The sequence below is a fragment of the Phoxinus phoxinus genome (assembly GCF_949152265.1).
Source record: "Phoxinus phoxinus genome assembly, chromosome: 8".
NCBI classification, from domain to species: domain Eukaryota; kingdom Metazoa; phylum Chordata; class Actinopteri; order Cypriniformes; family Leuciscidae; genus Phoxinus; species Phoxinus phoxinus.
The window spans coordinates 20,748,838-20,776,772 of NC_136883.1; the positions used below are offsets into that span (position 1 = coordinate 20,748,838).

The window sequence follows — 27,935 nt, forward strand, 5'->3', positions numbered from 1 at the left end:
TACTGAGAGTCTCGAGATGTTTCTCCGTCGCTCTGCATACGTCATGTCATTCATCGCTCTGATTGGTTTTAGATCTTTCCGACGTCCGTTGGTGACGCCCCTGTGGAAATGAATTGTCTATGGAGCTTTGCCAGACCCTTACTCAGTTACAACTGAGAGGGTCTGGGTTTTCCCAGGCTAGGATAGTTTACCCAAAAATGAAAATTCTGCCATGATGTTCCAAACCTGTATGAATTTCTTTCTTCTGTTGAACAAAAAATAAGATATTTTGAAGAACATGGGTAACCAAACAGTTGATGGGCCCTTCAACTGTTTGGTTACTGACATTCTTCAACATATCTTCTTTTGTGTTCAGCATAAGACAGAAACTCATACAGATTCGGAACAACTTGAGGGTGAGTAAATTATAACATAATTTTCATTTTTGGGTGAACTATCCCTTTAAGATAATAAAATATCGAACCAAGTGTAAATTCTTTGTCAATTTTGTCAATTCAATTTATTTCACAAATCAAAATTTCACAGAACACGTTTCTATAACAAATTCATTCAGAAAGACCTAACAATTTACAACATTTAGGACATATATTTTAACAGCTTAATTTAATATTATACCTACATCTTGAGATTCTACATTATTTAGAGAAATAGTGTTTGATATGTATAAATCAAAAGCAAAAACAAACATGAATTGTCAGACATTTTATTTGCACATTGACTAAGCATTCAATAAATAGTGTACTTACTTGAAAAATATATTGTGTTTATATACTGCAATATAGACACAGATGTAATGACTTAGCTTTAAGTACATTTTGGATAACAGCGACATACAGTATAGGCTATTTATCATTATATGGACAGTGATGAATTTTGCCCCAAAGTTGCATGTTCATAAAATTATTTCATTACTTTAAATTCTTTCTCTCTGTAAACGCTCATATAATGCTTGACCATTTATACTTAAGCAGGAAGCAAATGACCAGTTTAATGTGCAAACATCACATCTGCTTTATTAACACAAACTTTTTCATAGGTAAACTATACCACCTACTGGTCGTTCATAAAGCCTGAGACACAAATGCTTGTTGCATCAAAGTAAGTTGAAGTTGCTCATTAGTTAACTATGTAGCACTATATGTTCAAAATACCGTACAATACTATCTCTGCACTATTATGTATAGTGTATGCAAATTATTTGTATGCATGGAATATACATGATCTGCTACATTTGCAAAAATACTGTGTACAACCAAATATTTTCTTTACTCATTATTTGATTGGATTAGCATTTTTTTTAAGGATTAAAAATCCAAAATAATTCATTTTTTATTGTTATTTAATGATAACTGAATGCCACTTGATGAATCAAATATGCAACATGGAAAGGTCACGTGTATACTTCTGTTTGAAAGGTTTATCACCGCAAATTAATGCATAAAGTTTCGCAAACAATTGAAATGAAACCACAGGATATAGTATAGAGTGATTGCAGTGTAGTATGCAGTATGTTAGTATTCCACTCTTTTATTCAGCTTCATATTCGTGCACATTGAAGGAAAAGTTTCTTATTTGCCCATCAGATATATCAGTTACAGTAGACTGAATAGACAAGACAAAATTCATCAAAAATATATAAAAAAATTCACAAACATAATACTGGCCAAATGACTGAAACACATACAAATATACTGTGTTGATGCATGGTATTTATAAGGTTTTGTAGATTTTGGTCAAGCTGAAGTATTAAATAAAAGATGTCTAGCTGTGATTAAACTGCCCTGTTCATGAAAACACAATGAGAGAACAGCAGCACAGCTCTGTTCCTGAATCAGGCACTGTATGTTGATCCTAGATCCTTCTCTTGTAGGACAAGACGTCACTTCATAAGGATGTTGAGCTGTACAACGTGTTATTAAACCATCAAACATCTGATACTGACTTTCCGTCGGATAATGTGCAACAGATGTAGTATGGTAAACAGATGGTGTTATTCTTTCCATTCCAAATGCTTCTATTCATCTCTATGTCTCATCAATAATTCCACACATCACTGTTTCAAAAGAGATACCTCGCACCTATTTGCATACTGTATACACTACCATTCAAAAGTTTGGGGTCACTGAATGTTTTTATTTAATTATTTAAAGTCTATTTTTTTTATTATCAAAATACAGTGAAAACATATTTTTTTTTTTTATATTGTTTCCCCTGTAATGTCAAAGCTGAAATTTCAGCATTACTCTAGTCTTCAGTGTCACATGATCCTTCAGAAATCATTCTAATATGCTGATTTGCTGCTCAAGAAACATTTCTTATATTGATCAATGTTAAAAATAGTTGTGCGGCTTCATATTTTTTTTATATATAAACACACAGGCACGCACGCACACACACACACACACACACACACACACACACACACACACACACACACACACACACACACACACACACACACACACACACACACACACACACACACACACACGTTTAAAACTTTGTCATAAATCAGAATTATATATGACAAAAAATATATAAATAAAACTTCTTAATATGAATAAAGAATGTGTGATTTCTTTTTCTTTCATATTCAAATAAAAAAAAGTTAATACTTTCACCACTAATGTAACTTCATTAAAAATTAACAATTTGAATCCACTCTAAATCCCTTTGGATTAGAAACATTTCTTATTTCTCAGCTCTATTAGTCTTACATCAGCAATTGTATTTTTTTTATTTCCTATTGCCATCATAAAATGTTAATAAAATGCACCACCTTTTCACATGTAAGGAGAGATCAGCCAAACTAGTCCTCTCATTCAGCTGCCATTCACAGGGTTCAACCCCCTCAGATACGAGCTCACTGCTCCACTAGTCATCTGCCATGCTTTGGTGGGCTGTTCTCGAACTCAAAGCAAATGCAAGTGTCCATAGGGTGATGCACAATAGTTCAATCTTCATAAATAATTTTTTGTAACACTGAATCGATCAAAAGGGCCACTTCCTTCAGCCATTTCTACCACGTTCACAGTAGATATCCTAAATGCTTTGTACGTTTTGTATATAAATATCAAAAAAATGTTTGGTTTCGACATCCAGACAAGACACCACAGGTAAATATGTGCAATATTTTTTTTAACTAATAGATATCACCATACTCCCCCAGGTAATTAATCACACTACATAAAGACAAGACATTTTCCATTACAAGTTTTCTGAAATGTTGTTGCCTTTTTTTCTTTTTTTTTTAAAATGCACTCATTTGTGTACATTTCCAGAACCAAAATCTGAACACTGGATAAAGCCAGATTTAAAATGATTGATTAATTTCAGGTTTTTACAAAGGAGATTTTGAATATTTCTTTTTATCAGTCCATAAATCAGAACATACTGCCAACAGTCTGAAAATACAATATTATATAAATCAGGCAAATGATGTATGAACAAACTAATATAGAAAGGAATAAAACTCAAGTTTGGAGTAAAGCTGCTGAAGTGGAGATTTCTGGTTGAGTGCAGGTGAAAAAAACTCAAAGCTTTTAACGATATGTATTTATAATTGAAACACAGATGCAAATAGATAAAGTGTAATAAATTAAACACTTAAATGTGTATTTTGGATGTTCTTTTGACTAGTCTGAAAGAAGACAAGTTATGGAAGCAAAATAGCCTAAAATCTCAAAAGTCCAGTGCATGAAAAAACAATGTATTTGACTGTAGTGTCTTGCATGAAAGGGATAGTTCACCCAAAAATTTAAATCCTGTCATTTATTACTCACCCTCATGTCGCTCCAAACCTCTAAGACTTTTGTTCATATTCCGAACTCAAATGAAGTCTGATAATGAAATCTGAGAGCTTTCTGTCCCTCCATTGACAGCCTATGCAACTACCACTTTCAAGCCCCAGAAAGGCATCATAAAAGTAATCCATGTGACTCCAGTGGTTTAAACTCAATTTTATGAAGTGACGTGAGTGTTTTTTTGCGCAAAAAAACATAATTTACCACTTTATTTACAAAATAATAATCTCCGACACACATTCACGCAACACCTGCTCTCGCATCAACACAACACACATACAACGTGGTGTTGTCATGAACGTGCGTCGGAGATTGATATTTTGTAATTTTGTAAATAAAGTGCTAAATTATGTTTTTTTGCGCACACAGAGCACTCGCGTCACTTCATAAAATTGAGGTGAAACCACTGGAGTCACATGGATTACTTTAATGATGTGATATCTTTACTACCTTTCTGGGGATTGAAAGTGGTAGTTCCATAAGCTGTAAATGGAGGGACAGAAAGCTTTCCGATTTCATTAAAAAGATCTTCATTTGAGTTCCGAATATGAACAACAGTCTTACGTATTTGGACCGACATGAGGGTGAGTAATTAATGGCAGAAGTTTCATTTTTGTGTGAACTAAACCTTTAATATACAGTAATATTAGACATAACCAGGTGTGTTCCAGTCAGATTTTGTCTTTCAGTGAGGTGATTTTGAGCAGCAGGGTTCTGGTGCTGCGCCTGTACTGCGGCTGGGTAAAGTAGAACAGAATGGGGTCCAAAACACTGTTCATGCTGGCAAAGGGTCTGGTGCATTTGTACACCACAGACAGCAGGTTCCTCAGTTCGCAGGGGGCCGAGGGGAAAATCCTCACTAGCAGGTAGAGCGTCTTTGTCACGTGGAACGGCAAAAAGCTGATGGCGAACACCAGCGTTACAATGATGATCATCCTGATGGCTTTATTCTTCTTCTCCGCGGCCGAGACTTCTCTGGCTTCGCCGACCTGCCAGAGGACCCGCGCCATTTTGCAGTACAGCACCACGATCACCAGAAAGGGCACGACGAAGCCCAGGCAGGTCAAGGTGATGCCGTACGGGAAGTATTCTTTTGCGCGAAGGGGAACGCTCAGATCGTAGCACACCGTGCGGTTGCGCTGGATGCCGGTGGCGGCGAACTCAAACGTGGGAGCGCAGAGAAAGACGACGGCCACCCAAACGCCAGCGCAGACCAACCACGCCAGCCTGCGCCCTCCCTGTTTAGGCCACAGCGTCATCGGATGGCAGATGCCCATGTAGCGCTGGAAGCTGATGCAGGTGAGGAAGAAGATGCTTCCGTGAAGGTTGCTGTAGAACTGAAAGCGAACCAGGCGGCAGGTGAAGTCGCCGAACGGCCAGTAGTCCTTGCTGGCGTAGTTGTATATGAGAAGCGGAAGGGAACAGACGTACAGAAAGTCCGCCACGGCCAGGTTCAGCATGTAGATCTTGGTCCGCGTCAGTGTGCGCCGTGAGCCCCAGATCCGCAGGATGATGATGAAATTGAGCGGCAGTCCAAAGATGAAGACCAGGGTGTAGACGGTCGGGAGGAGGTAGCGCTTGAACTCCTCCTTGTAGGTGCAGGAAGGCAAAGTGGAGGTGGAATGGTTAAGAGATTCCATCTTAATGGATATTGCCTCACATTCTGAAAAAAACAGAAATGTTCAGGAGTCAGTGTAGTCATACATGGATAATAATTATTAGATACTAGATTTTTACTTTTTTCTGAAGAAAAAGTGGTGGTTGACTGTACGAAGGGTTATAATAGTTGATTGAAACTGAAAATGTTAACTGAAATAAAATTAATTATAAAAAAAAAACCGTAAACGTATTTTATTTCAGCTTGTTGGATAAAAATAAAGATTCAAAACAAAGCACTTTGAATTACGCTTATCCAAAGGGAAATATTATTTCTCAGTAGATGGTTTTTCACAGCTCTGGAGATCGAGTATGAACTTGTATGGTCTCAGTATGTTTCTCATATAATTTCAGTTGGGAGTAATTAAAATAGACACAAATGAAACAACCATTTGAAGTTGAATTCATAGTTCATATTGAAATCTCTGACATTTGAATGTTGGCACAGTTTGAGGTATTGCTAATATCTCTTCTGAAATCATAGGAGACATTATTGGAGTCTTTCCCAGGAGAAAAGAAGCATTGCTACTGAAAAATAAATGTTAACTGAAAAAAACAAAACAAACGGAAACTTATTTTATTTCAGCTAGTTGCCAAGACAATATTTCTCATTTACATTTGGTTTACCTTGATGTACTAAAATAACTAAAATTTAAATAAATTAATAAAAACTACATAGATATAAAAATTAAAAAAACTTACAAAAATGACAAAAACACACAACAAAATATCTAAACCTAAAATTAAACTGGAAAATATAAAATGCAAATAAATTCTAAATATTAATAAACAATATAATAGCATCTCAGTGATACTAAAATAACACTGCAGTGTTCAACAATGCATTTTCTGGGTCCTTCAGTGCATTAGGTGGTTGGTGCTTGCCTTTGGGTATATTTAATTTAATTTAAAATAACTGTTTTATTATACATCTCTCTGGAATACTTGAAGTCTTCTTGGTGTTTTATTATTGCGGGTTTTATGAGACCATACCGAAACTGGCCACATATTTATTTATTTGGTGAATATGGATGTGATATCCGGGATAATGTACAGTCAGCCAATAATAGTCTTAAAATAAAATTAACTGTACATTATCCCTTATATATTTAGTTTTATGGGTCATTAAAAATGGTGGACAAACACTGCATTACCACAATTTACCCCAAATTGATCAAAATGGAGCCAAACATAAAAATCAATAAATTCATATTTTGATCCCTTCCCATTATTACCTGTCCTCTATCCTTTCAATAAAGATTCAAAACAAAGCACTTTGAATTACGCTTATCCAAAGGGAAATATTATTTCTCAGTAGATGGTTTTTCACAGCTCTGGAGATCGAGTATGAACTTGTATGGTCTCAGTATGTTTCACATATAATTTCAGTTGTGAGTAATTAAAATAGACACAAATGAAAGAACCATTTGAAGTTGAATTCATAGTTCATATTGAAATCTCTGACATTTGAATGTTGGCACAGTTTGAGGTATTGCTAATATCTGTTCTGAAATCAGGAGACATTACTGGAGTCTTTCCCAGGAGAAAAGAAGTTGACTTAAGCAAAGGTCTCCACTTAATCTCACTGCTGTGTAGAAGAAACACTGAAGATCTCAATGGTGCTTTTTTTTCTTTCCTAGAGAACTTAAAATAAATAGATCCTTAAATGACACAGGTAAATTATTTTCAGTAGCACTGAAGAGGGGGCATATGAGGTAAAGAAAAGGGACGATGACGTAGCACAAAGTATCTAACAAATGTGGCCCATTCACATATTTGTCGACCTGTACAGTATGTTGCTACCACAATTATTCATCTAAAAACTACTGAGCAAATACAGATGGCAGAGCACTGAATAACATTACATAAAACAAAAAGAAAAATTGCCTGGGCTAACACATTCAAAATTTTGACTCCATATGCATGAAATAAACACATTTTAGACCACCATATACGTCCTACTGTAGTTTCACAATGTCAGCGGTTTTACCATGGTCCATGAATCCAGACAAGTACCATCACCACCAAAAGTAATGCATTGTTTGCTTTACTATGAAACACACGCTTATGAACGCTTCACTAATACGTACATACTTATTGAGACCCGTTTAACAGACGCATAATTTCATGGTAAATTATAACAGCCTGAACTGCAACAAGTGACACATAATAACAATGCAGTGAAATAATCCACTAACTAGCCCTCTAAACATGAAAAAATAAATAAAATTCATCATGCCTTTAGCCAAGATTAGCTGCATTTTTCATGGTGCGGGAAGTTTGTGTCAAATGTGACAAAACAGACTGTACTTAACCAAAATATTGCTATAGGCCTAGTAGCCTAATATCCTAGAAAGTAGTCTAGAAAGCCTATGCACTTATGTGTTTTAAAAAAGAAAGAAGTATATTTTATCATTAAAATATATTTTCCATTCATCTTGACTGAGGAGACAGGATAGTGCCGGCCCTTATTCTCTGTGTGCATGCAAAACACATTTGTATAGTCCACATAGTAAGTAAAAAACAAATTAGAGTGAAAATATAGCTCGTTCAAACCCAATTAGAGTAAAAACATTCAATAATGTAGCAGGATTCATGCAGGAAGTAAGGGAACTTAACTGTTTGTCAGACTCTCAGGAGCCACCGGGCAAGTTCATTAATCATCCTGCCGAGTTAGAGCACTCAGGCACTCACTATATTTTACTCTATATTGTCTGGTGTTGGATAACACTGCATGTTAAGACACAACTCAGATGGTACATACAAACAAGACTGGATTTATACAACATTTTCCCATATGACTTGCCTAGTTGTAAATTTACATGAGAAGCTTAGAATTATATTCATATTTGATGTCACTAATAAAAATGCAATATGCAGTTCAGAAAATTTAGGGCAGGAAAACATCACTGACAAGTAGCGGAGTGGGTTTTTTGTGTAAAGATGTTTAACAGACAGACGTGAGAAAATATGTTGGTATGTTGAGGACATCATATAAATGTTTGAGTTTAAAATTATGGGGCTGTGTGCAAAAAGGATCATGTGAAAACAATCAAGCAAACGAAGACTAGACGTGTAGCCTACTTGCAAGTACTAAACAAGGAGGCGGAACAAGAGCAGCACATGGCAAACACAAACAAAGCCATGTGCGATGTGTGAGATGCGAGCGCAACAGTCATACATGTCCTTCAAGAGCGTGTTTACTTTGAAAAATATTGGAAAACTAGTGCAGTTGAAAGGGGAAACACATTCACAGAACTCGCTTTTGCTTTTCCCTTTTAAAAAAAAGTTGAACATATTTTAACTTGAGAGCCACATTTTTAGAACGGCGGTGTCATGTAGGCCTACGAGACGCTGCAAAAGACACAAGACACGAGCACAACTGTTTATACACGTCCGTCCAGGGTGTGTATACATAGAAAAACAATGTAAAAGTTGCGCGGAATGAAAAATGCATACTGTGTGAACGGCCCTGTGTCAAAATTCTAAGAATGGATTCAACTGAGTTGTTGGTTGAGCTTATGGAAACATAAAAAATCTTTGGATCCCTTTAATATTTTAAAAACACAAGTAGGCCTACTATTGACTTTTAACTACAATCCACAAAAATAATCTATTTCAGTCTTTACCTATTGACCCAAAAAACTTATTTACAGAATGGGACAAGTTGATTTCCAGATTCATATGGCAGGGTAAGAGACCAAGGGTGAAATTTAAAACCCTGCAGTTGAGTTAAAGATAACGGAGGACCCTTCCATGTCTACAAAAATATTTCCGTGCTGCACAATTGAGACCAATTATCTGTTGGTGCAACCCAGTATACCAAGCAAGATGGAAAGATATTGAGATTGGTTGGTTTGGGAAGATTCCTATACAAGCGACAATTGCAGATGAAAATCTAATAAAAAAATAAAACTGCAATGTATTAGGGTAACTAAATATTTGGTATGAGGTTATTAAGGAGTATAAAATAAAATAGTTTGTGAAAGTATTGAAATGAGTATTGAAATTTTGATAAAGATTGAATTTTGTTTGTTTTTGTCTTTTTTAATTATGAGTGATGCGACTACATCCCCCTTCCTTTGTAAATAGTTTCTGTGTTGAAACTGAGAATAACTTAAAGAGATGCATTCGGGTGTTATGAAGAACTTGTCACTGGAGAGTTTAGCTATTCCGGATTAAGGAATATTTTTGTAAACTGGTAAAGCTGTAAAAGTGACAAATGTGAACAGATTTAAATTGTATCCCCTTTACATGTAGGTTTCTGTAATTTATTACACCAAAAAACAAGTGTAATAAATAAACACATTCACTCTAACTCACACACAGCTCCTACATCTCATATGACATGATCACACTGCTACTGTATGAACCAGGCTTTTGTTCGTTTTTTGAAGGTGGACAGTTTAAAGTCTTTATATTTGTAGGAATCCAGTTCCACAGATTGGCTCCTTTCATAGAAAAAACATTTTGAGAAAAAGATGTTTTACAAAATGGAACTTTACAATCTCCACATGTAGCAACTCTTGTTGATCTGAAGGGTTCCAGCCTGTTCACAAATTTACAAAGTGGCTTAGGTGCAGGTCCAGTCAAACATTTAAAAAACAACTATGTGTCTAAGATTAACAAAATGAACAAAGTTTAGGATTTTATGTTTACTTAAAATGTAACAGTGATGGAATCGAATGGGCTTTTTATCAAAAATGTTCAGAGCATGGTTATAAAGCCTCTCAATAGGCTTTAGGGTGCTTTCACACCTGCCTCATTTAGTTCGGTTGTATCACACTAGAGTTCAGTTTCCCCCTTGGTGTGGTTCGTTTGGGCAGGTGTGAATGCAGCAATCGCACTCGGGTGCGCACCAAAAGCGGACCAAACAATACCGAGACCTCCTCGAAGAGGTGGTCTCTGTACAGTACGCTTTCAAACGAACTCTGGAGCGGTTCGTTTGTGGTGAGAAAGTGATCCGACCTCGAACAGACCCAACTGCCAAAGGACTGCACATTTTTGGACTAAACCAGCTGCCGTAGTCAGCTGCGCTTTGCATTATGTCACTGTTTAGCAACATTAATGCACGCGTCGCCTCCTCCTGAAGTGACTCGCCGCGTGCATTGCATATAACATTATTTTCAAGCCGCATCCTCGCTTCATTCTCAAATGTTTGCCTAAAATGGCGTAGACAAACTATATAATAAACTATGACTAGGGATACAATCAGCCCACACAGTCGTCTCTCCATAGTAAAAAGAGGCGTATTGTCTGTCGGATTTTCCTCTTTTTTACTTCTGGGAGTTCTGTTGGATTTTTCCCGCACGTTAATTCTGACAATCGAAGTGCAGTTATAAAAATACGTTCAAGAATCATCTGGCCAACGAGTGATGTGGATGTTGTCACGTGACTGCATTTTGGTTCGTTTCATCAACTGATTCGGACTAGAGCAATCAGTGTGGTGTGAAAAGGAACCAAAACGCCTGGAAAATGCTACAAAGTATAATTTTTCTCCCTTGGTCCGGACCAAATGAACCGAACTACAGATGTGAAAGCACCCTTAGGGTAGTTTGGCTAGTCTGGGACCAAACATTGGTGCAGTATGACAGGTGAGACAGGATCATAGTGCTCAGAAAGACATGAGCACATTCAAATGTTAGAAAGCTCATAATCATTCTGAAACAGTTCATTCTGGCCTTCATTTTTCTTGAGATGGTTTTTAATATGACTTTTAAAATTTAGCTGAGAATCTAAAATCACTCCTAAATATTTTTTCGCCATTCATTTTAATGTTAAGGTCATTTATTGTCCGAGTTCTTGTTATAGAAAAACATATATTTAGATTTTCCCAATATTTTCCAATAATGCGCAGATGGCTGATTCAGTGGAATGGTTCTGTCTGAAACCATACTGTTGGGGGTGTATATACTGATGTATTTCTAAGTATTGAGTTAGCTGTTCTGAAACAATTTTTTTCTAGTATGTTTGACATTACCAATTTATTACTTTGGATAAATTGGTATTCAGGTCTGAAATAGATTTCAATACCACTGCCTGATCCACTTCTCTAATTTTAAAGGTATTCTCATTTGCTGATGACAATATGTTTAAGTTGCTACTATTGGGCTCGCCATCTAAAGAATCATTAGAAGCAAGATCTTGTACGGATTTAATGAAAAATTGCATTAGCAAATTGAAAAAAGCATTAGCAACTTGGACAGGGTCTGATATGTTTTTTCCCTCACATTTTAGTTCATTTGAATTATTTGTATTTGCATTAGGTTTAATTAGACTGTTTATTTGTTTCCACATTGCTTTACAATTTCCTTTAGCTTCAGTTAGAATTTTCATATAATAGTTCGCTATTGAGTTGCGCAATTCTTGATTTCATAAACCTTTAAATAACATCAGATCTGTGTCATATCTGGTTTTAAGATTTTTAGAGCAAAATCTCTTTTTTTAAGTAACTGTCGTACTGCATCACTTACCCATGGAAGATGTACTTTTCTTTGTGGCCTTTTAAATTGTTTTAAGAACTTATTTAAAATGTTACTCATTGTAGAAGTAAATATATCACAACACTCGTTCACTTGACTATGTTGTGAGACTTCATCCCAATTAGTGTTTGCTAACTCATTCAAATTTAATAAGATCCTTGCGGGGAATTATTAACTTAGTTGCCTTTCGGTCATATTTATATTCATTTAGAGGTTTTTTTGAGAGTTTTCTGGAAATGAATATCATGTTATGATCTGATAAGCCACACATCAGATTGTATGGTTTTAAGACTCTCCGGCTTGTTTGAGAAAGCTAAATCTATTGCTGTCTGTGATGTTTTTGTGATGAAACGAGTGGGTCCATTTACAAATTGATGAAAGACATATTTTGTTGTTAGTTCTTTGAGTTGTTTCCTACTGGATTTATTTAACATTAATATAAATAAGCACCTCACTGTTCAGTTTAAAATATTTGAGTATTTTTTCTCAATTTTGATAAAAAAAATTGTAGGCAACTAGATGGTGGATTATACATCACAAGGATGTTAAACATCATGCGTGAGGATAGAGCCACATTTACACATAGACTTTTAATTGATAGAGATTAATCTAATTGGACTTTCTTGATCTTAAAGGAGTCTTTAATGTAAACCAGAACTCCTCCTCCTCTACCAGTAACCCTGTCCTTTCTATAGCACTTATATCCAGGCACATCTATCATTGAGGTGGGGATTTTATCATGCATCCATGTTTCACCTATGCACAAATAATCAAGATTGGAACCAATTAGCAAAATTCTAATTTCATCACATTTTGGATACAGGCTTCTAATATTTAAATGTCCTCCCAAAATACCGTTAGGCTTTACTGTAGGATCCCAGATTATTTTCGCATGATTTACTGTCTGGAAAAATAAATATTGTCTCTGCTTTATTATTGCTTGTGACGGCAAAGTTTTTATATTGTCAATAGTGTCCCTGTTTGTTCGCTTATACCTAACTTTGAGTTGTATTGGCTTTACTGTTAGTATAGATTGTATCCTGCCCACCCACCAATCCAGCCTGCTGCTCCCCGCCCCGCCCCGCCCCGCCCCGCCCCGCCCTGCCTCCACGCCGGCAGCATGGACCCGCGGCACACAATCAGCGTCTGGGCCGGGATTAAGCTGGATGTCTCCCGCTAACAGGACCAGGAAGGAGAGATATATTATAGCGCACCCACTATCTTTTTTCCTGCTACCCAGCTCCACTTTTACGCGTGCATTTCCAAACTTCAGGAAGGAATAGTAGATGGTAAAACGACCATATCCAACGTTGTTCAGGTATGGCGTGTGGCACAGAAGACTGTCAGGCTCTTTTTGTGGAATCCTTAGGACAAGTGATCCAAATATTAGCAGCAGAAGAAGCCACATCAAACAGGTGAACAGCAGGTCTGAACGCTGACGCTTATATGCTCCACGCCGATATTTCATTTGTTGGTGTTGTTTAAAATCTATGTTCCAACAAGTTAGGCTACAACCAGAAGACCGTTCACTTCTACGCTTCCTGTGGCGCAATATGCAGAGGTCAAATCCACCTGACATCTATGAATGGCAAGTTTTGCCCTTTGGCACAGTTCTGGTTTATTGACATATTCACGTATTTGCTGCTTATTAATCTTGGTGTCAGTAGAAAGTCTATCAGAGTGCATAAAATTGCCAGTTTTAAAAGGCAAATGCAAGAGGAGCACGAAGCCAAACCAACCGTGCCCCATCTTGGAACTAATCATGACGAGTTGGAAGAGTCTGGTTATGTTTCCAAAGTGGAACTTCCTCATGATTCATCTAATGAATCATGGTATATTCCTCATCATATTGTGGAGCATAATGGGAAAAAAATTATTGTCTTCAATTGCTCCTATCAATATAAAGGTGTGTCACTTAACAGTCAACTTCTTCCTGGTCCACAATTGGGCCCTTCCTTACTTGGTGTCTTACTCCGGTTTCGTCAGTGCCCATTGGCAATTAGTGGGGACATAAAATCTATGTTCCAACAAGTTAGGCTACAACCAGAAGACCGTTCACTTCTACGCTTCCTGTGGCGCAATATGCAGAGGTCAAATCCACCTGACATCTATGAATGGCAAGTTTTGCCCTTTGGCACAGTATGTAGCAACATATGCCCTACAAAGGCATGTCCATGATCACCAAGAACGATATGAAGATATAGCGAATTCTGTACTTCAGTGTTCACTATGTGGACAATTGTTTAGAGAGTTTCCCAAGAACTTCCTAGACCGAATGCGTTCTTTACTGATGAGTGGAGGATTTGAAATCAGACAGTGGGCAAGTAACCAGCCTGATGTTGTCAGACATCTTCCTCCTGAAGCCAGGTCTGAGAGTGCTGAACTGTGGATCAATCAAGACCGTTTGGATCCTAAAGAAGGAGCTCTGGGTCTGAGTTGGCACTGTCCCTGTGATTCATTAGGGCAGTGGTCACCAACCTTTTCAAGCCTAAGATCACATCCTAAGTCCAAATGTAAACCAAGATCTACCACTTGCAAAAAGTATAAAAAAACAAGGCCACAATGTAGTTCTACTTTGACATTCTTTGTTGCCTGTTAGTCACTAGCAAAATATTTATTTAACTATACAAATAGTATATAACTAAACAAACTGTCAACTGTTTTGTCCTTAACTATGGTGAATAGAGAATCGTGTTGCGTATCGTTAGCTTGCAGAGCTTGATGTGAGCGAAGTGTGATGTGGCTGAGCTGGTTAAAGGGTAACCTCATGAGCGCGAAGGTGCGCGTGGCAAAAATGACGTCATTGTAACAGGCGCGCGCCTCTGCATCCCAATCTGCACGAGCGGACGGATATTAGTACATCTCATCACACCGGCACCCAGTTTGCGCGTCTATATCAGTTGTATGGTCTGGTTTTCAGTCTAAAACAGTTGCGTCAAGTATAAATGCCTCGTCCGTTTGGGGAGGTGCGCAGGCAGTCAGCGGAGGCTCGCGCTGCGGTGCCAGGCGAAAGTATTTTGTTATCAGCGGTTGTTTTACAGACATTATATATGTAAACTATAGGCTATAATCAATAAAAATATTGTTTTTTTTTCTCTGATTTTAAAAACTCTTCGCGATCGACTTAAAATGCTTCCAAGATCGACTTGTCGACCACGATCGACGGGTTGGTGACTCCTGCATTAGGGTATCGATCCAGAACTGTTGAGTATAAAACAACAACCCTGCGCAATATATATAAAGTCCTCGCCAGTCAGTATGACCCCTTGGGTTACATAACCCCCTTTACAACGCGAGCTAAAGTCATCATACAACAATGCTGGATGAAGTCCCGGGGCTGGGATGATCCCCTAATGCCAGATCATATTCAACAGGCCTGGGAGGCGGAAACGGAGCTCCCTGACCTGTCATTGATACAGCTTCCTTGTTGTTATTTAAATTTACCTTCCAACCAAATCACTTCCAGAGAGTTGCATATTTTTTGTGACTCCTCAGAGAGCGCATAAGGGTCAGTAGCCTATTTGCGAATGGATACTGACATGGGTGTGGTACATACTTCCTTCAACAAGCCCCCAAAGGACAAATATCCATCCCTCGTCTTGAACTTTGCGCTGCTCTAAGAGGTGCACAGTTTTGAATTGACTCATCTTTTGACAAAAATTGTCCTATGGTCTGATTCGACAACTGTCTTGTCTTGACTGGATTCGCTCTCCTGCCGTTACAAAGTTTTTGTAGCTAGAACTACAAAGTTTTCTCAGAACCTCAGCGCAATTACTGGATAATTAGAGGGAGACAAGCCGTAATAGTCGGAAAAAACATCAGTGGTCTTGTTTGCAATGTAGGAAGTGGAGAGCTAAGCCATCTATCCCTCAAATGTCAGATCTTCAACTCTCCAAGCTCCGGTTGTTCAAACCTCCCTGTGAGGTACCGAGTGTCACCCCAAGTACTGGGATGTGTAGGCTCACTGGCGTTAGATGGTGGAGGTGGAAAAAGACGCTTACCAGAGCTCAATTGTTCCAAAAAAATAGAATAAAGTTTATTTATATATTTAACTCCAAAAGTCAAGAAAACAAAATAAAGAAATAAATTAAAGAAGTACAACGTTTCTAGCTTTCTCCCAAAAATACAGCAAAAACTTAGTACATAGCCTCACAGCAAGCTAGTACCTACCCTCACTCTCCTGTAATGCACAATGAGACCCTCTTAAGTAGGCCAAAGCATCCTGGGCTAATTGGACCATACCAACCATCAGGGTATTATCTTTAGCCTAAGGCCATAAATAAGCTATAAACTAAGTAGAAAATAAACATAATATCAGGTTCTTATGAAATCATCATATCACAAATTACATATATAACATTTCCACCACCTATTCACACCATACTTAAATATACAAGACATTACTACAAACAAACTCCCCTGTGAACCATGCTCTGCACCCTCTGCCGTGGGACGCGGAGAAATACTGCCCCTATAGCGACGCGCGCATCCGTATACGAGCAGTTGAACCGGACCGGGAAGCAGGAAATGCGTGAGTGGCAATATGTATGAAGTAAACAGGAATTTTAGACAGAAATAGGGAGTAAAATGGAACATGAACTAGTGGGTACCGCACTATATCATGCAGGTGGTAAAGTATGAAGTCATAAGCAGTGACAAATGAGTTTTTCCTGTTGTGAATCATATCACGGACTAACCGCGCTACATACAAATGAACGCGAATGCGTTAATGGCGCCTAGCCCCGCGCCAGCCTTCCCTTAAACACAATTAACCTACACAATGTATAATTTCTTTTTATCAAGGAGCGTATAGGTGTATGTGCATGTGTACAAAAGACCAGAGTCTCTCCCGCTCTCGCGGGTAACGCCATTCACAGTCACTGCGGGGGTGCGCAACAGTGAGAAGTGAAGTTCACTTTCTCACACTCCCTTTTGGTCTACCAGAATGGACTGTTTTGGTCCCTTCCATGTCAATATTGGCCGTAGAATGGAGAAGAGATGGGGCATTCTGTTTAAGTGTCAGACCACTCGATGTCTGCATCTTGATTTGTTGAGCAGTTTAGATGTGGACAGCTTTCTAATGGCCCTACGCCACTTCATATCCAGGAGAGGTAGGGCATATTAAATTCTTTGTGATCAAGGAAGTAATTTCCGTGGAGCTGCAAGAGAATTAAAGGAAGCTTTCCAGAACCTTACCACTGAGTTACAAGTCAAGTTGGAAAATCAGCAGATTAAATTAAATTAAATTTAAAGTTTAATCCACCACAAACTCCTCATTTTGGGGGGTCATGGGAAAAAAGAGAGGTCCGTTCAGTTAAAACAGCTTTGCGGGTGGTACTTGGCAGTCAAACAGGATCAGAGGAAGTCCTACGGACAGTTCTGACAGAAGTTGAAGGAGTTTTAAATTCGAAGCCACTTGGTTACGCCTCTTCAAACATTTCAGACCTCGACCCCATCACTCCAAATCTCCTCCTCATGGGGCGGCGAGATTCTTCTCTACCTCAGGTGATTTATGCCAACTCTAAGTTCCTTGGCCGGTCCTCATTGACCAGTTTTGGACATCCTTTATCCGACATTATTTACCAGGTCAGCAGCTCAGTCAAAAATGGAATCGAGAACAACCTAATCTAAATGACTCTGCTGTCATGTTAGTTATTGATTCTCAACTTCCAAGAGCATCATGGGCCATTGGCAGGGTAGTACGTCTCTTAGGATGGGCGTGTTAGAGTAGCTGAGATTGTTATTAATGGAAAGACATATGTAGGTCTTGTGGTGCCATCTCAAAGAGGCACAAAATCTCTTTCTCGGACCTTTACCATGACTGTTCCCTGCTGGTGGAATGATCTGCCTAACTCAACCAGAGCTGCTGAGTCCGTAGCCATTTTTAAGAAACTGCTGAAGACGTATCTTTTTCGGCAGCACTTGATCCAGTAATACTAACACTTTCTCCTCTATTCTCTCATATATACCTCACTTCCTCCTTCCTTTGTTTCTTTTGCATTGGTGAGGTGTGGGTGTTTGAATGGACACCCAACCATGTCCTTTGAGTCCTTGCGTTAATTAATGCTGGGTACACACCAAAAGATAATCGGGCTGATTTTGGGCCGATTTCCCCCCTTCCGACAATCCTAGCTATGTCCCGATTATCTTGATGGTTCTACAGATTATTTGATCAGATTTTCCCTTGGTGTGATGTGTGTTAAGAGTGTCCGAACCTGCTCGGAAGAACGTCGGAGCCGCCCCGATCGCGAATCAAAAAATCCTGATGTGTGGGGGGCACCCCGAGGACAAACGCACGCACACTCTGGAGATTATCACGTGAAACTAAACAATATCAGAAAGAGATGATGGAAGACGGAAGCATAACAAATGCAGTCATGGTGCAGCACAAAGTGAAATTGATGTGGACAGCAGAGATGGAGGATCAGCTTGTTGATTTGTGGCAACAACACAAATGTTTATAAAACGTGTCGTGTAAAACCTACTATAAAAGACTGGACAAGATTTCCCGTGTTCACAGTCGATACTCTAGTTGAAAATCTGTTTGTGTGTGGTTTGCTGTCTTCGTCACATCATGGCACACCACACACTATAGGAGCAAAACAGATAAATCTAGGATTTTTTGTCCTCATGTTTGTGGTCTATAACATTTTGAAAATCTTATAAAATGTAAAATATATTTTGGTGTGTACCCAGCATAAGTTTGTTTTGCCAATTGTATTGTTTGAATTTGTTTGGATTGAGTATATATATGTTGTTGATATGTTTATTGATTAATTATAAGAGTTTGATTTATTTTATTGTATTGTTTGTAGTGACTTAAAAACATCTTGTTCATCCTGCTCATCCTGTCCATCCATTAACATCATGTGAATCTGCTCCATGTGAATCCTTGATCTTTACGATTTAATCATCTTGAACTTAAAATAAAAGAGAGCAAAGGACTGGTATTTGTCCTGTGTTTTAATCAGGTTTCTGCAACTCCGACGAACTCTGGATATATTTAACATCTTATATCCTACAAAGGCCTAATCTTGACTTAATCTAAGCCCTGTCTGTGAAACCAGGCCATATTGTACCAAATGTCCATAAAAAATAAAGCCATAATTATTCACAGAAACAGCTTAAATTAGCCATTATTTAGACCCAATGAGTTGCTGGTTGTCCCCGTCCAGATGATATTTCATTTTATTTCTGATAGGCCTATTCTATTTTACTGTAAACTTATCAGGGGCAACAACGTTTTTACGTGGTATGTTAAAATACATGCTAAATGTAGAACTATTGAACCATTCATGCATCAATTTCTTAGTCACACTGTTATGTTAATGGAAAATTCACACAGTTACATAAAACAATAAAAAGATTTCATTGCACAATTACTATTAGTAGAGTCCTGCTGATCATGTGACACACGCTTGCTAAAGACACAGGAAAAGAAAGCGTTCACATTCCTCTTTTACTCCTTTCAGTTCCCATTTTGAATGAGTTGATTCATATTCAAATGAGGTGCCCTATCAAAGAATGCAAAGAATTCACTAGAACGGTGGTAAAAGACTCCTCAAAGTCTCCATTCACAAGGTTTTGTGAGCTTTTATGTCCAAATTATATATTTTTTAGTTATTTAAAGAGAAACGTGTCCATGCTGAAAAGCCATTCACAGAAGCTTCTGAAACTACTGAAATCCATGTTGCAAATGTTTAAAACTTTAATGAAATTTTATCCTATCAAAGTTCTCTCATCAGATTCTAATCTAAATAAAAATAAAAATGTAAATATAAAAAAAATAATAGAGATTAAAATGACAATATCTGAATCCTTGGTAAATAAATGCTATAAGAAATGCAAAAAAAAAAAACGATTGATGTTACACGATCAATTACAAATTTGAATTGAATTAGATGCTACATCAATTTAATACTTTAATTATTAAATTAATTATTTTCAATATTTCCTGAGAAAAGTCCCCAAATGAAGGCAGATAAAAGCAATGAAAAGAGAACTGACTTTAGAAGGCGATATATTATGTTATTTTCATATCATCAAACAAGTCTATATCACTGGCATACAGGATTCAGTTTTACATATAATTTTATCAATCTGTCTAACGTTAGGTTTAGAGGTCATTCACAATGACCGTGTTCTTATATTTCATCTGCATTTTAACTGTAGTTTTATGTAGTTGTACACATACAGAAACTTTCACAAAATCTCGCTGCTTTCACTGATTCCCAGTTAACGCACATTCAAGCAAAAGCTTTAATTTACAGTTATATGCACATTGCTGCAGGAAATGGCATCAGTAAATGTGAATTTTTACATAGTAGCTGATATAAACTGATCTAAAGCTGATCTAAACTATGATTAGTAAAAGCATCGCTGAAGTGGACACTTAAAGTTCTTCTATTTCATCACTGATTCAGACAACCTTATGACGAAGTGTTGTGCAACAGACATGAGACATTCTGTTTCACAAGAGTGTCTCTTTGTCTAATCCATGTGTGTGTGTGTGTGTGTGTGTGTGCCCAGTAGTAACACCTGAAAGGTATTTCGCAGATGCCTTTAATCTAGAGATCTTTGCAGTAGTGTGATTGTATAAATAGCCCATCTTGAGTAACCGTTGCTAAAGTGCCTGATTGACCTGATAATCATCAGTCCAGCCCTGCACCCCAGGTCATCTCACTGATCCTCATCAGGTCGTATTCGTTCATCTCATAGGCAGATGGAATGAAAGCAGCATGCTGGATTTGTCTAGACAGGTTCAGAAACAAACATCCGACTATTCAGAAAACCGGCCTCGGGTGGGATTAAGCTAAAACACTGAGTTCTCGAAAAGAGGAATGTTTCAAATACAAGCGCATTAGTTTAGCATTAGTTTAGCCAGGGTGTTGCTATGCAGTTTCCAGAGTTTTCTAGGTGGTTGCTAAGGTGTTGTTATGTGATATCCGGATTCGGAATGTGTTGTGGGTTATTGCAGGGCACTGTCACAATGGTCTAAGACAGTGGTTGCTAAGGTGTTGCTATGCAGCTTTCAGAGTGTTCTAAGTGGTTGCCAGGGTGTTTCTTACTGAGCTCAAGCTGGGGACACACTTAACAACTAGCTGAAACGTTCTAAGACTTAGGACTTAAAGGTGATGTTGGACATCTGGGAAAATGCTAAATTTAGCCTGATAGCAGTTAAAGCGTACGTCCCACACTCCCTGCAAATCGCCGTCCAAAGCCACGCCTCCTGAAAGCATGAACGCGCACAGCAAGAAGACCGGAGAAAACGTTACTGCAATACATCATGTGTCATTCACCAGTGAGAAAACTTTATAAGTGAGTAACACTACAAAACCTTACATAAACAAATTCTTAAAAACAGAATTAGATGCAGCAAGTTTTCGGTTTGTTTAGTTAGAAAAACTTGTCAGTGTGTAATAATATTTCTTGCATGACAGGGTTTCCACGGTGAGAATCTGCTTGACTCCGATGAAGATACTTAGATCGTAGATCCTTTGCCAGTGCCACTTGTTGTCAGTTCAGAAGGAAAGTTAGGTTGTTGTTGTTTGCCTGCCATTCTCGCTCTGTCTGCACAGCGTACGTGAACGCGCTGATGACTTATTATGTCTGCGTGAACAGCCTGCGCGGTGGTATGCAAACACACGTTGACTGACAGGGAATACAATCTATAGGACCGTTCAGACCGAATGCAACAATTGAATGAACATTCTATGGTCCTTCTACGCCTTCCACAGATGACATATATTTATAAAAATACATTTAAACCGCTTAACAGAGTGATTGCTATCAGGATATGAGACGACTTTCAACCAGCATAACAAAAACAAATTCTGCAGAGAATCACATAAAGATTGTTTCCATTGACTGGAGAGCAGATTCTAGTCTTTGACAGTCAGAGAGGAGCACAAACCTAACGACTGAGTCAGTCCACTGCACAACACGCATATCCACTGATACGTCACGGCGGGACATAAGTCAAAAGCACTGATACCAAGTCTGTACTGTATATGTATGATTTCTTTTGTCTGCCAGGCAAAAATTGTAGATTAAAAGATCAAAATTTAGCACATCTCTACCCCAAAGATAATGTGGTTGCATTTTCATTAGCAAAAAAAAAAAAGGTGTTTACATAAACCGTGTCCCAGGGTCATTTGAGTCCTAGTCATGGTCAAAAATAGACAGCAAGTCCAAGAACACAGCTGGAGTTTGTCATAATTATGGTAGACTGTGGCATGAATCTAAACTGCATTAATGTAACAATGTTGACTGAGACGGTGCAGCCTCAAGGCGCAGAACGGAGAGGGAGTGGTGGTTATGGCTGTTGATTTTGGCAAACACAGAAAGCTGACAGCTGTCTGGTGGCTATATCCATGTGACCCCAATCAGGACTCATTTGTGTTAAGAGCGCTGTAAATGCGGTTCTGTTTAACTGTGAGTACATGTATTCTTGTGACACTTGTGCAAATATCTCCAGGGGTGGTAACAGAACGTTTGAGAACCAGAGAGCAGCAACCTGAGACAACAAGTCTTAATTTAGCTGTTACTCCATATCACAAGCTCGTATGCTAATTTCAGACAGATTTCTGACTTATTGTATTAAAGAAATAAGAGGAGTCTGGTTTCATTTTCATGTTCAAGGCATTTATCATTTTCCGAATTCTCTTCCACACCTTTTTTCTGGGAAACTTGTCACAAAGCTTTTGTAACAAGTAGACTTGCTAAACAGACAAAACAACCGTTGGAATGAAAAATGGAAAAATATCCTGTCAGGTCTTGAAAATGTATTTGAAACATTAATTTTGCAATTCCTTGCAATGACAATAACTACAAATCATCTCAAACACTGTGATCCCTGGTTATACAACATAAACAAGTGACATAGTGTCCATGTGTGGCCATTAAAATAGAAGCAGATATACTGGTAAGAGGGTTGTTCACCTTGCAAGTATTTATCATACTCAGTCAGGTGCAAAAATAGCACACTAAAGCATGCGTTTGCTTGCAAGCAACATTAAGCGGTGACATTTCCCCACAGCAAAACTGCAACAAACAAATATCCGCAGAACACTTTTGACAAGAAAAAGTAATGTATCTGAGTGGGACATGGTTCTCTTTTATCTTTTCCTAGAGATTGTCTTGTATTTTATCTCTGTTGAGGATTACAAACTGCCATTGGCACCACTAGCTGTCTTTGCAATGAATTTAAGAAGGTCAAAGTATATATAAAAAGAGGCTATTGAAGATTCTGATCTGGATCAACAATCTCTTGCAATGTTTTCTTTTACACACACACACACACACACACACACACACACACACACACACACACACACACACACACACACACACACACACACACACACACACACACACACACACACACACACACACACACACACACACACACACACACAATGATGTTATTTCCACTAATGAGACATCAGTGTCTGTCCATGTGCATAAAAGAAACACAGAAGCCATTCACTGAAGCATCCCTAATCTACTGGAATTCACACTGCAAACAATGGCTTACAGTGGAAGCCTGCATCATACTTCCAAAGAGCTGTTAATACAGATGTTAATATCTATCAGAATGATAATTCTTACAAACAGTGATATGACGCTGCATTACTGTACTAACTGGACAAAATAAATAAATGTGATAGAAGTTGTGAAGCTGAAACTGCAAACCAGTCAATAAATGATTTAATAAATCAATCAATCAATAAATAAATGGATTTCACAGCCAATTGTTAAAATTTGAATATAAAAGGATTTAACCTAAAATCTATGACAAAAAAAGCTCAACATTTTTATCAAGAACATTTTTTACATGGAATTGGTTTTTCATTTTAACATTATATTGTGATAAGGTGATGGATATAACCATGATGGGCTTTACAATATGAAATCCGAATTATGAATATAAAATCTGAATAGGTAACCAGCATTGGTAATTATAACTTGTTATGGGTAGACCTATTGTAATTGTTTGTTATTGTAGTTAAAAACTGTTTCTTATGCGTCACTGTTATACTTATTTGTGTCCATAGGGTATTTCTATATTCATTTCGTAACACTAGGACAGACACGTGTTTATAATAAAAATTGGATTAGATACTAACATTAATTGATATCTGCATGCATAAATAGCTAAATACCACCATGCCCAGAATAAGAAGCTGATGTATGTAATTAAAATGCTCATTTCATGCCAATAGATTACAAGTATCGTTAAAAACAAAGTGTAAACGTGTTTTAATTGCTTCCTAAACTTACCTTTGCATACACTCTTTAGTTATTTCCGTCTTGATCATCGGTAAATAAAAACTGTATGCGAAGCAAAAGTGAATCTCCTCAGACAGACGAAGAAAAGTGAAGAAGCGAAAAATTCTGCACTGCTCTCTTCTGCTTTTTGGACTTGCGCGTCATCGTTGACGCCCCCGTCTCATTAATATTAACCACGTAACGTTACGTCCAGCCCATTAGGCTTATCTGATTGGCTGAAAGACGTTGACAAGCAGACAGAATTAATTAATTAATTCATGGGAATGGTCACAAATGCTGTCTATATAGATAGACCTAACTTTTATGTAATTGTGTGTAAAACACCAAATAAAATGTTTTGGAAACTGAAAACAGAATTTGAAAGAATTTCTGAAAATGTTTGCAGCTAATTGTATGTCTATATAGAGCCTATATGGCACATTAGGCTTAGGTAGGCTATCTGGGAAAGCTGGGGAACAATCATATACATTTTATAGGCTATAGCTCAAATTGCCCCTACATTAAAACGGCTGCTACAGTGTTTGTTGGCATAATCAACCATTGATATCAACAAACAAACTATCAGTCAACAAATTATTATTTTGTTGCTTACTACATGATTTTGCCCTGCAGGCAGGTGGCTTCTGTTTACACACACACACACGCACGCACGCACACGCGCGCACACACACACACACACACACACACACACAAAGTTTCACAGCTCTGTTCTGTCGAAGCTGCTGACTAATATTACACGGCATTGCAGGTTTACTGATTTTATGTGATCCATGCAAACTCGCTCATGTTTTTGCTCATTTGTAAATGCGAAGAACGAGTGTAAACAAGTTAAGGCATAGCCTAACCACAGGCATGACAAAACTTGGGTAAAATGAGAATACTCAGAGATGTCCTTAAACCAACACTAGATTCACTAAATGCCACCAATTACACTGTATTTCTTACTGCATAACAAGTGTAGGATAAATATTGAAATAAAAAACTAAAAAAAAACTTGGCAAGTGTAGACAAAACTTGGCAAAAAAAACACTGCAAAAGGTTTTAGTGTTTATGAAAATGTCCTTTTAATTTCCAGTGACCTGGAGCAAATATTAATCAGAAGCTGGGTCATATTGTCACATTATTTTAAGGAAATGAATCCAGTAATGGTCGGTTTTACTGGAAGAGGTTTTGGATACATGCAGATTCGAGTGAACCTATTATACAAAATGTTTTTATATTTTATAAAACTATATGGTAAAAAAAATCTAAATTGAAATAATTTTAATAACAGTATTTGGTTATGGTTACACTTGAAATAGTTACAAAATGTATGAGATGATAGTTAATTGTACCCAAATTGTTACCTGAGAGATAGTTAAATGGAAAAAGGGAGCAGACAGAAAGAGAGATGGAAGGGAGAGCTCAGGTAGAGAGGAAGAACAAAGACACGAGGAGGCAAGGAAAGAGTGTCCCAAGAAAAGAGTGCCCAAGAAAAAGAGACCAGAGCAACAGTTAAAATCTTCTTTTATTCCTTCCTTGACCACCCAGAGAATTTTTTTTTTTATCTCTTTAACATCTCAAATGTTTCTCCTAGACATAAATGAGGTTACTTTAACATTAAATTGAGACGTTTGCTTCAGTCTCCTGCTTCTCACACTTGTCTCCTTAGACAAAACTCCAAAACTCTCACAATGGTCTCCTTTAAAGTTTCAGAAGAGATCTCAACAACATACTGTGCTCATATTTGTCTCCTAAACTAAAGGATTGAGTCATTCAGGCATAAGTGTCTTTCAACAAGGAATGCTCAGGGTTACTGTTCCAGTAGTAAGAATTATTTAGGTCAGTTTTGTATGCATTTAATATAGGATTTTTGTAAACTTCATTTAGTGCCATGTCAAGCACTTGACTTCGTGCACATTTTGGAAAGTTGTTGAGATCTCTCTAAACTTTAGAGGAGACTAAAATATGAGAGCTCCAGAGTCTCTAGCTAAGTAGAAAAATCTGAGCACAGTGTGTGATGTTGTTGAAGTCTCTTCTGAAACTTTAAAGGTGACCACTGTGAGACCGGAACAGTGAGACCCGATGCATGAGCGTAAGCTTAGGTGAGAGTAGACGCCTCTTGCGTCTACACTCTTAAAAATAAAGGTGCCAGGAAGAACCAAAAAGGAGGTTTCACAGCGATGCCATAGAAGAACCTTTATTGGTTCCTCAAAGAACTTTTCACTGAAAGGTTCCATGAAGAACCTATTTTTAAAATATATGCTGTAATCGTTTTGATGGTGATTGAAGGTGAAGAACCCTTTTATAATCGAAATAACCTTTTAGCGCTACAAAGAACCTTTTGTGCAATGGAAAGGGTCCTTGGATGTTAAAGGTTCTTCATGGAACCATATACCCCAACAAAGAACCGTTTAAGAACCTTTATTTTTAAGAGTGTACTCGGGGAATGGGCTGGGCAACAAACTCAAGCTCCCTTTCTCTCAAGCTCCCTTTCTCTCAAGCTCCCTTTTGCGGGACATTTCTGTATTCGGTTGTGTTGTGAACTTTTGCAGCGTTTTTGTATTTGGTTGTGTTCTGAGTATTTGGAGCACACGTGTGTTGTGAAACTGATGAAGATGTTTTCTTAATTTGCGGGTGTTTTTTTTCTATTTGCATGTGTGTTTTTTTCTATTTGCATGTGTTTTCTTCAGTTGCAGCGCGTTGAGCTCTCTCGGCCACCGTAGCCTACCACAAACACAACATCTATTAATTTTTTTTTCAAATCCAAAAGTTGTTACTGGAAATTGTTTGTCAGCATTGCGATTATCTTTGTACACAGTACAGTTACACAATCTTTCATAGACGTATTAACATAAACACACTAAATGTAAACTAATAGTTAACTAAAAGTTGCTAATTCATAATGTAATAACCAGGAAAGGCTAAAGAGTAAAGAAATAGAAGGAACACTCTTAATGTCAGTGTCACAGTCACTTTCAGTTTGTTTTGTTTTCATTTAGTCACGTGTTTCCTTTTCCTGCCACTTGTGAGTTGTCATGGTTACTGATATTAGTCCTCTCAGTTCAGCTGTGTTGCATATTAACCTTGCTTGTACCACTACTTAAATTCCTTTGGTTCCTCGGGTCATTGTATGTGCACTAGCACACTGTTTTGTTTGTTGGCTTTAGTCTGAGTTTATAATACATTTTATGATCATCTTCTGTGGATCAAAGCTTTACAGTAAGATGGCAACTGATTCCATAACTGTGGAGCAGCAACTGCAAAGGCTCTGTCACCTTTCGATTTAAGATGTGACATGTTGGAGAATTTATTGGCAGACCTGAATAACCTTTCCCAAATCTTGAAAGAAAAGTGTTAATTTAAGTCTAGAAATAATTCTCAATTGATAGTAGCTGTTTTTTAACAACTGAGCTAATTGTTTTTTCAAGACAGCTCCGAGTCAAATATAACTCCTATTTTTGTGTGACTTCTTGCGTGTAGATCTCACTCCATATGTTAAGTAAATAGCTATAGAGTTTCTGGTTTTGGAGGGACCAAATATAATCACCTCAGTTTTCTCATTGTTAAGCTGGAGGAAATTATTTGCCATCCAGCATTTAATATCCCCAAGACAGTCCATGAAGGTGGCAGAGATTCTCTAGATTTTAATGGAGGGTTATCTGGGGCCGTATTCACAAAGAATTGTATCTTAACACTAGGAGTACTCCTAAATCGCACTAAA

General features: G+C 37.7%; 2 protein-coding genes across 2 annotated transcripts in view; both read right to left on the minus strand.

Annotated features, from left to right (window-relative positions):
* The window catches only part of relt (RELT TNF receptor), a 470,714-nt gene that overhangs the window by 117,870 nt on the left and 324,909 nt on the right, over positions 1-27,935 (minus strand). The gene's annotated exons all lie outside the window — the stretch shown is intronic.
* On the minus strand, positions 486-24,362 carry p2ry6 (pyrimidinergic receptor P2Y6). The gene is made up of 2 exons (XM_079620607.1): positions 24,224-24,362; positions 486-5,466 (listed from the first exon to the last, which is right to left on the minus strand). The coding sequence occupies exon 2, from the start codon at positions 5,441-5,443 to the stop codon at positions 4,475-4,477; it is 969 nt and encodes a 322-aa protein (XP_079476733.1). The 5' UTR covers positions 5,444-5,466; positions 24,224-24,362; the 3' UTR covers positions 486-4,474.

Coding starts and splice junctions, on each gene's coding strand:
- p2ry6 (XM_079620607.1), bottom strand. CDS start 5,443: ATGGAATCTCTTAACCATTCCACCTCCACTTTGCCTTCCTGCACCTAC.